The sequence below is a fragment of the Copidosoma floridanum genome, unplaced genomic scaffold, assembly GCF_036245765.1.
Source record: "Copidosoma floridanum isolate Cflo_tuat_1 unplaced genomic scaffold, Cflo_Japanese_pri ptg000006l, whole genome shotgun sequence".
NCBI lineage: Eukaryota > Metazoa > Arthropoda > Insecta > Hymenoptera > Encyrtidae > Copidosoma > Copidosoma floridanum.
Window position 1 is genome coordinate 26,378,775 of NW_028321883.1, and position 10,785 is coordinate 26,389,559.

General features: G+C 36.9%; 1 protein-coding gene across 2 annotated transcripts; it reads right to left on the reverse strand.

Moving 5' to 3' along the window:
* Positions 1-4,505: 4,505 nt before the first annotated feature.
* On the reverse strand, positions 4,506-7,047 carry LOC106647143 (juvenile hormone esterase). Of its 2 annotated transcripts, none has more exons than XM_014363411.2 (8): positions 6,966-7,047; positions 6,556-6,884; positions 6,206-6,488; positions 5,942-6,127; positions 5,672-5,868; positions 5,120-5,591; positions 4,906-5,038; positions 4,506-4,823 (listed from the first exon to the last, which is right to left on the reverse strand). In XM_014363411.2, the coding sequence occupies exons 2-8, from the start codon at positions 6,793-6,795 to the stop codon at positions 4,664-4,666; spliced, it is 1,671 nt and encodes a 556-aa protein (XP_014218897.2). In that variant the 5' UTR covers positions 6,796-6,884; positions 6,966-7,047; the 3' UTR covers positions 4,506-4,663. The 2 variants fall into 2 exon arrangements, with proteins under 2 accessions (XP_014218897.2, XP_014218898.2); XM_014363412.2 differs by having other exon boundaries at positions 6,556-6,757; positions 6,966-7,025.
* Between the last annotated feature and the right edge of the window lie 3,738 nt (positions 7,048-10,785).

Genomic DNA, 10,785 nt, shown 5'->3' on the forward strand with positions numbered 1-10,785 from the left:
CTTTTAAGACAATTTATGCCTTATATTGCTGTAGAAGAAAAATATGCGGTTTTACTTGGATAAAATTATTACTACTATTAAAGACTAAAAAATCTATTTTATATTAAATTAGCATACTTACCAAGAGTGCTTTTACTAGTGTACAAGTGCCTCTACGAAAAAACGTATTCCAACACAAAATGCTTTGTTTTAACAAATCTAGGATTTGAAAAATACTTTTGAATTTCCATTTATAGATCAATTATAATTGCGTTAAAAAATAATTTTGTTTACATCGATATGTTCTCCTCGACATTCATATGGTTCTGCTTATTTTTCCAATTATTTACAAAAAAAAATATTTTACATATTGTTGTAACATCGAGAAAGTTACTGCATATCGTACGTAACATTGTAATAAATACAATCTGTAATAAATATCACTTTTTAATAAAGTCATAAGAATTTCAAATTTTTAACAATTGGTACATAATATAGAGTTTTTTGTATGATTATGCAATAAATAGTGTGAAAGTTTATTGAAGCCGTGTTATTCGAACTACTTATATAGTCCTCAAGTACTGTTTTTTTTTCTTAGCTTCCAGTCCATAAACTAAGTTCATAAGCTTTCTATTATTTTTGTAAAATATCAAAGTAAATTTATTTTAAAAATCTGGAAAGAATGTGTTTCTATACACCTCTTGACAAAATTTGTCTATGTGAATTAAAAAATATGAAAATTGATGTAATAATTTAGGTAAAACAAAAAATTTTAATCTAGCTTTTGTCCCAGGTTGAAAACACGCATCAATATATATTCAGTTTCAATTAGAGAACCAGCATAGCTGTCGTTTGTACTAATGGAATCGTTAATGTTCTTTCGGCTCTAAGCCTCTCGCCTGACAGAAACAACATAGTAGTTCGCGCACCAATAAAAGTCCCCGTAAATTTTTTTCACACCCGAGCCAGACCATTTTGAACTTTAGTGTTTCGCATTCAGCGAGTGATTCATACTCTCGTGATCGCGTGTTCGTCCACTAACGCTATTCGATCCCTTTTTTTTTCGACCCAAAAAAAGCCCCTAATCGAAGGTACGTGCATCAGCTGACGCATTGTTTTTCATCCGCCTACAGCCAAAATATACGTAATAAATGGCCTCACCTATCAACTACGTCAATGTGCACGTATACGCGAGCTACACATGATGACTCGACGATTTTGGATCGCACGAGCTGATCGTATGACACATCCGTTATTTACGTTATCTCCCGCGCGAACCCATGGACGTGACGTTAAATTTACGATCCTCATCGTCGCTATTCATAATATCGATTTTTCTCCTTTTTTTTACCGTTACCTGCCACTGCACACACACGCTCAAGGACATTGCATTTATGGACACGTATTTTGTCGTTTAACCAGTTATTTTTTGATGATACCAAAATTGGGGTATTTGATACAAAAAAATGCCAGTCACAAAATATGCTCACGGCATAAGAAATGATATGATTAGAATACAATCATTGTGCCACAGTGTTAAAAAGACTTTGTAAATTAGACGATAAAATTTTTCACTGTATCGGAAAGAATTTTTACTCCATCGTTAGAAAAAAATATTTGAAGTCGAAAACGTTTAAACCAAAAAAAGAAATATATCGTCTAACCGACAAAGCTATCCAAAAATTAGCCGTAGAAAGTAAGCCACATCAGAACGAAAATATGTTTCATCTACACAATTATTCTTCTTCGTTTGTTCTTTGTTGCTTATTTTTTATGAAAAGCAAATGAAAAATCCTTTGGGAGACTGTTTATTACCTGGATGGACGCAAAATGTACAAACTCGCGCAGGACCATTCTATTAAATCATAGAAAAAACAGCTCGAAACAATTTCACCGCCTCAGCTAACTCCTATATATTTCTCAGGCCAGGCTATCGACACTTTTCTGGGCTCAATTAAACCCCCTCCCCTTCCTCCGTGCAGCTACAAGGGGCATTTCGTTTGAAAGAACCGTAAAATTTATTTTCCCGAATCAGCCACTGGCACAAGGTAGGTACCCTTGCAACACTCCATAACACACCCTTTGAAGCCGAAGTAGGGCGAAATGGAAAAATAAAATGGCCCGGAGAGCTTTAAGCTGTTCCACAGCCGGGAAGAAAGAGCTGTCGTGAAAAGTGTAGCGTGAAAGTCCACTGCATTTCGTATGGCTGCTCGATGAAAAACCAAGCGAGCGAAAACAAAACGCTGCTGTGCTCGGTGTACGGGTATACCGTATCAGTGCGCCGCACGCGTTGCTAATCCACGTATACATAGCAGACCAGTTATTTCTTGGTACTTTTATAGAGTATACTCGTAAAATGAAAAAAGCAAGCCATTTTTTTTCATGCAATTATGATTCAAACACGCTATCGTGGAATTGTCGCGTTAATTACTATTTCCTTTTTTTTTTTTTTTTTTTTTTTTCAACACGAGAGGGTGACGTTTTTCAAATAAAAAGTCATACAAAGGCACGCTGACTCCAACTAAGTATACACCATCGATTAGGTGTTAAGTCCATTTAACTCCAAAAAACTTGAAACAGCGAATAAAACATAGAGTCACACATCAACGAATCATTTTGTTTGAGTATCCCCGATTAAGCGGCGTTCAACAAAAGCTTCTCGGAACAACGACAACAACGGAGGCATCATCGGACGAGACGCGTAGTAGCATCGAGGCAGGGGGTGATATCCTTGTCCGGCTATCCTATTATTGCATAATCCGGTTAGAGGCACCAAGGTGCAAGTGAGGCGAGCGTTGGCTATATATATACCCCCGTTCTTAGCCGAGAGCTTAGCGGCCCCCGATCATGCAACGGAGGCGAGCTTTATGGCTTCGTTTGTGGCCACCTTATACTGTACTTATTGCGGTGTCGAGACGATTTTCATGCTATTGTCAGTCGTTGTAGACCCCGTGCAAATCGGTTTTAAAAAAGTCTTTGCTGTATTTTTCTGTTTTTCATGAATAAAAAATATTATATAATAACTTTATAGTGACTGGGGATCCCAATCAAACAGCCACCTTGCGAACTTTTTCGTCTATTTTGTTCGTAGTACTATACAGAAAAAAAAGAATATATACGAAATGGTAAAGGGTGAAGTTAAATAGTTTGTTTTGATTATTTTAATGGAAAATATTAAACAGCCAATAGCTGCATTGGCCATTTTTCAAGTTGTAATGACCAAAACTGTTTATAACTTTTATCTTGTTCTACTGTCGATTTTATTTAAAATTTCAAAACCATTCATTATTTAATGGCAACAGACAAATTTCTTCCGTTTTTAAAACAGTCCAGCATATATATTATAATTGCTACATAACGAACAATTGTCAGCAAATACAAGAGTATTTGAGGCGGAAGATTATTATAAATCAAACCCATATGCTCACGTAGCCGAAATTTTGAATAACCCAATAAATTATTCTGGCTCATCGTTATTCAAATACGGCACGGACAAGCTACAATAAATAAGTTTGACCAAGTGAGATACGGGCATTTTAAAGTAAGCCAGTTAATTCGTGTCGTTGATATGTCGAGCGTAAATCACGTGCTGCTATACCGACACTGTTGTTCTATCTTTATGATAAACACGTGTGGCCACTCCACATCCGTCCCTATATCCTTTAAACCTTCACGAGACCAGATATAACTACTGTGTACGATTTCATGTGTATGCACGCATATATACGTTGAGCTTTGTCCGATTCAAACGAATCCATAATGGTATTATACCTCTCTGATAAATGGCCCGCTGATATGCAAACTATATTTTAATGTTATTTGGAAGATGTAAATCAGGTGCAAATGTGAGATATCAATGAATCGTTTATAAACAGTTGTGTTTGTCATTGCCTTTTTTTTAAACATTTTTGTTATAACGTTTGAGTGAAATTTGTTTCCGTAAATTTTATTTCACCATAACATGATTTCTTAGTTTTTTTTTTTTTTTTTTTTTTTTTTTAATTCATGACAAAATTCTCGTGTTTCCCAATAATTTGTGAAGACTTTAAAAAGATGTTAGTTCAATGTCATATTTTTTTTTTTTTTTACTCAATTATCAAAAGTTAACGAGGTTTCCACACATTTATGCTGTTTTGAATATACGTAGGTTAAAATAAATAGCTCCTTTATAAGTGTAACGACTTCATAAAAACCCAACAGGTCAAAATTCTTATAGCTGACTTATTGGTCATAATAATAGATTTAGTAGATCTATCAATTTTTTTAATTATGATATGTATTCGGAATAAAATGTCTTTGTTGTTGTCAAATCGTTTTAAATCACCTAAAAAACAATTTCACTTACTAAATGTTTGTTTCCTTTTTTCATACAAAGAGTTTTAGACCTCTTGAGTACTGTTATTTTTTACGTCAACGCAACTATAATCTAAGACTGGCTTATGCTGAGTAGGATTTATTTTAATAATATGCAAGTGTTTATGAATAAATGTATATTTATAAATGTTTTCAAAGTTTATAAACACGGCAAGTAAAAGATTTCTGTACTATTTATCGACCAAGTTTTTCGTACACACGTCCTGCATCTAACTTGCACCCAACAACTAACGTAAAAATGTTAATATAACAGTAAATTATTTCTACAAATTTACAATAAATGCGGAAACATGATTTGCAAAAAAAAACATTATATATATTCAAGTAACGGTTTCCATAATTTCCACATTTTATCATCAGGATTTTCTAAAGATGTAAGATCATCATTGATTTCCAAATAGTTTTTTTTATTTTCCTCTAATGGACTCCACTTTGTTGGTATTAGTTCATTTATTTCTGGCGTTGGATCACTATATTACATAACAAAGATAAGATTAATAAAATATCAATTGTAAATTATTTTACAAGTAATAAAATAATTTCAACGTGTACCCAGTTTTTGCAAAATTAGTCCACATAGTTGTTAAACGTTCCATGGCTTTACGATCCCTAGTTCCCTGATCAAACTTTTTCCTTCGTAATTCAGAAAAGAATAAACATCCCAACTCGTCAGCATGACAAGTTCCTATTTTATAGAGTATCAAGTAATTACAAATTAAGAAACTTTATTTGTTTTTAGTGTATCATAAATATATTTCAAAAGTACCTTCAATTTTTACACCCATTCTTTCCTTTATTCCAGGAAAGTTGGGTTGATAAGAAAACTTGTAAAAATAAGTCGGAACCGCTTTTTGCATTTGAATATGTACAACAGCATGAATGTTTGCAACAAACGATAAATCTCCGAAAAATTGTACTGCTTCATTGATTTTCGATTCATTTATCTCACTTTTACCAAAATAAAATTCTCGAATGGACTGGGCGTGACTAAGTACTACTTTAGAGTCACTCAATCTTAGATTATCCACAAGAAATTTTCCAAAATCTTGGTTTAAATCCTCGAAAAAACTCGAAGTATCACCAACAAATCTAATAATACCCTCGTGACTGTTATAACCAATTATCAATGGTACATTGATACCAGTTTTTTCCATTTCCCCAATTGGATACGGCAAACATGGATTTTTGCTTTTAGTATCCAAAGTTGGCACCAAATGCATTATCAGATTTTGCAATTCCTACAAATAGTTGTATAATTACTATTTAGCATATCTTTCTGGTTCAGAAAATTTTGTACTTGAAAAAATTTTTTATTTACTCCTTTGTGTATAGTTTCATATGTTTCTACTAACTTGACTACTGGAACAGTTCTTAAAAACAATATTGTTTCCAGGGTACTTGTACAATTTTTCCCCAAAGCTTTTGCCACAAAAAATCCTACATCTTTATTTGAAGATATGTGCGCCCAGGGATTAGATACAGCACCACTTTGTATAATAGCTTTTTGAAACAGTCCTTCAAGATAAAAAAGTATTTTAATTTAATGTAGAGTAAGAATAATATTTCTTCATTTTTATACTTTTCTTACCTCTTGCTAAAGGTGACAAACAAAGTGCGTGAACAGAAGCTCCACCAGCGCTTTCACCAAATACCGTTATATTGTCGGAATCACCACCAAAAGCCTCAATGTTCTCTTTGACCCACGCCAAACCGGCAATTTGATCTTTCAAGCCTTGATTTCCAGAGCACTCCTCGTGATCCATATTCAAAAATCCTAATTAAGCAGTAAAAATTTGAACTCTAATCATTTTTGACCTACAAAGATTTAAATAATCCAAACTATAAGAAATACCTAAAATTCCGAGCCTATAATTCAAAGCAACGAAAACAATATTTTTTTTCAAAAGGTAATCTGGGCTGTACTTTTTATAAGTATTTGAGCTTGACTTGAAACCCCCACCATGTATCCAAACCATGACCGGTCGTTTTTCCGTCAACGAATTTGTTGCCACATCCAAATAAAGACAGTCGTCACCGCCTTCTGTTAAATCTGCAATCGCATCATATTGGGCTGACTTTTTGCTTTCTTCCAGTGCATCTAGGATACCATTCCAAGGTTGCAGAGGTTGAGGCTCCTAAATGTTTTTTGGTGTTTATTTTCAATATTTTTAAAACGTACATTGTTCTCTAATAATCGTTTACCTTGAATCTTAGTTCACCAACTGGTGGCTCAGCAAACGGAATACCTCTAAATGAGTAATAAGTGCCGCCATCGATATTTTCTCTAACAGTTCCCCTGAGCTTTCCTTTCTTGACATCTACCAATACTTCGGACATGGCGAAACGCTTCGGTTGCTTAGAGTGGAAATATCTAACGTGCCAGTATTTCGCCGATGAAACAACTCTGCCAACGCGATTGCAAAATTTTATCTGCCGTCCCATCAGATAAGCGGACGTGCAACCGTATCATTGGTTAATATCAATAAAAATACGTTCGAGTAGTCTCATGATTTAAATAACAAACTATAGTACTGTAATATTGTAAATATTGCTTGAGTTTATACACGAGCTGATCCACGGACAGTATCTTCATGAAAAAATAAGATAAATACCTCATAAACTATAAATAATTTTCCAGGAACACGTGTAGAAACTTTCACTTAAAAATAAATTCTTGTATTAGTTAAAAGAATAAATAAATAATTATAAAAAATTAAGAGTTAAAGCCGTTGCCAACCATTAAATTTCACGACTGTGCATCTTTTACAGTCTGTTTACATATTGTAGCTCTAACTGCAGGGAAAAATTTAAATTTGTATATTTGAATGCATGGGTAATATGGTAACTTTTGCAATAGGTAAGGCAAGATTAGATAAGAGCGATACCTTCACATCTCGGTGGGTAGAAATGTTGAAGTTGTTGATTATTCCAGCAGATGGCGCCGCAAGTAACTTTAGTCCACGTGCCACGTGTATTATTTATACTATATATTATTATTATTGTTACCAATAAACTAAAGGTAAAAGCCAAGTTCGATAATTGACAAATTCTACGGTAATGTGTGTACTTTATCAATCCAATATTTTCGAATTATGACCAACTGATGGATGTTTTTATATTTAAAACAAAGTATTTTGAAACTATAAATACTTTCAAGTTGTCATTTATTACTTTTCATCACTTAGCCAAATATTTTAAGCTATAAAAATACATAATATTAGTTCTTATCTGCTGGTTTATGAAACAGCTATAAAAAAAAGTGTGAATCACAGCTATAAATTACAGGTATTTTTCGAAAGAAAAATTTTCCAGAAAAAAAATGGTTTTCAGATGTGTTGGCAGTAATTTAAGCAAACTTGGGCTGACAGAGTATTGCTTACAGTAGAAAAAAAAGTTTGTTTTGTCTTCAAAATATATACTAACTTTAAACTAAAAAAAACACATGTGATTTACATCGATTTCTTACACATTTCTATAGTTAGGTACATCATATGCAATAAAAACCATTATTGTAAATTAACGTAACTAATATTACAGCTTACCGTATAATAGCTAAGAAGTTTGACTGAGCATCGTACTTTCCAAAATCAAAGTCTGGTTATATTTAGTCTTGAAAACTTTGACAAAGCGCTCAAAATGTTACTGTATAATGCAAAAATTAAAACTAAGAAACACAAGAGATGAAATAACAGTTATGAATCAATCATGCGTAAACATGTCCTCTTCAACGATTTTTCGGTAAGTACCCAGTCGACGACGAAGCGCCTGCACAACGTCTGCCTCCCGTCGACTTTCATGGTTTTTTAAAATTACCCCTCTGATTATAAACGTCAACTTTGCTCGAGTCGAAGGAGTTGCGGTTGTATCGACGAAATAACTTTATCCTTTTACCGACGCGCATCACTTTATTAAATTATTTAAATTACGAAAATACTTAATTTTACACTCGCATTATTCATCCACTTTACGATAAAAGCGGTACCCCAAAAGTGCTCGAGCAATGGCATCGATAAATTTTCGGGGACGAAAAGATCGGTAAATTTCCTTACAATTTAAAGAGAAAGTACGCGCGAGGATGCTGAAAATTATTTTATTTTTAGCCACCGATAAATAAACAACGCCCGCCTGGAGAGCATAAATTTGAGCTTTGAGTCACCCTTTGGAAAATAATCGTACACGAATATCGATTTGTAAAAATTCTCCGATCCGTAACATATTCCCACACACAAAACGCGGATTTCTCACATCAAGCGCACGTGATAATTTTTCCCCCGAGCACACCTCCACACGCTTCGTTTCCTTATCACACCCGCGGGACGTAATCCGCGAGCACGTGTCGCTCGAACAAAAGGATCTCGCGTCAATGCACTTTTTGTTCGCAACGAAATTCACGCGCTTATCCGAATAACAGCGCCCCTGCGTGCCACACCTGCAGTTTTTCGAACCTCATGGGTATTGGTGTCTATCGCAAACGTCCATCGAAGCCCGCCACTGGAGTGCGGCTTGGCAAACCGAAAAAACGTCTTTATCGCTGGTTACTCGATAATTACCGATTAGCTCGTAAAAATCCTCGACTGCACTTTTGCCACGGTAATTTATCGCTCAACTGGAGAACAACACCGATCGTTACAAGCAACGCGACCCCGCGAGTACAACAATTCGAGTAATCGTTTCTGGCTCTCCGGTTCGTTAGCAGAAAAAAAGGGAGCCACCTCTCAAAGAGACAAAATTCCCCGTAATTGGCCCACTCGCCGAAATCACCGATCTCGCGTCTACGACGATAAAGTAAAACTTGGCTCCGAATCCTCCGTGTTGCCGTGGTGCAAGGGAGCCTCGGGCGTTGGCCCGTTTCGTTCGAAAAGATTTAAGTGCAATTGTAAAAAGCTACTTCTCGAAAAACCTCCATACCCCCCCACGGAGCAACGGTACACGTATATTTTTGGTTGCCGTACATCGAAGCAAATCAATGCCATATTAATGTATACACGCGATTCCCCATATCGAAACGGTATTAAAAAATAACCACGCGCCGACGCTTTAATTGAAAAAGCCTCGGTTGCCCATTAACCGGACACCCAAGGGAGTCTCCGGTGTATACGAGGGTACGTCCCACGAAATGTCAACGACTTCGAGGAAGCACGTGGCGGCACAAAAGCGTCGCCCGGAGGACACACGTCCCCCGAAACATAATCGCTTCGCGAAATCGTGGCGTCACCGAAGGTACATTACCGCAGCTACCCTCCCTGGGGCTGACGAGAGACGGATTCTCGGTCATTAACGGGCCGCCTTTGCAGTCTCGTCTATTGGAATTACAAATATATACACGTACGTCCATACACCCGGCCACGCGCCCACGGCGCTAAACCCGCTGCTGTACGCGGCACGCAACACGCCCGGACGTTTAGCCCCCGGGGCTCCTGAAAGCTCTGAGTGCTCGTTTTAGTGTTTTTTTTTTTTTTTTTTTTTCTTCCACGTCGCTCCTCCGGTTGATAACGAGAGCCAAACGCTTTTCGAGACAGCTGCTCGTTCCTATCGTTTCTGGCTCCGCTTCCAACTTTTCGAGGTCCCCTCCTCCTCCACCCCCTTCGAAAGGGTAATAACTGGGCTCGGAAAAAATCGGCTACGGAGGCTTTGCGACGACGATGTCGTTCAGTCGTTCACATCCCGATAAAGTGTCACGGCTCTCGTACATAATATATGATACGGAGGGGCCCCTCTCGAGAGTCGACCTTTGAGGGCTAATTAATTAAGCGCTCAATTAATTACGCCGAGGCTTCCCCCGGGGGCCCTGGCTTTTGTCCCAACTGGCGTGTAATTAAATCGTCGTGCCGGTATAATACGAAGGTATGGACGAGCTACCCTGCGTCTCGACGACCGCGGGGTGGTCGAAGGGAGAGGGCCCTCTTCTTTTTTCCCTTACCTCGGTGGCTAATTAAGTGCAAGATGTCCTGGACTACGCGTATATACGCCTGTAATTGCCCTTTTTCCCCGTTTTTTTTTTTTTTTTTTTTTTTGCTTTGCACGACTTTGACCGTGTAACGACGGCGATAACGAGCTGAGTTGGACCCACCAACTCTATTTTTTTACTCACCACGTGTACTCTTGGATGTCGAGTCTAATCGGATGCGCTGTTTTACAACGTTTGTCGCACTTTATTCGTTTGGCTGGTGTCTTCATCAGGGACTGATTGAGTTTGCATGGGATGAGCTTGAAGGAGCTACCTGAGATTATCGATAATTTCAATACTATACTTTTTACCAAAGCGTTTTCTCTCAGATAAATTAAAAAAAAAACACCGATTGATTCGCTGCGGCAAGAGAAGAACATCACTCGGGATGAGTCTGTCGTGCGCACACTACCCGTTGAAATTACATTACTTGCCATGCGTGTATATATACATGTATATTATATATACAGGTGTAACAACGTGTA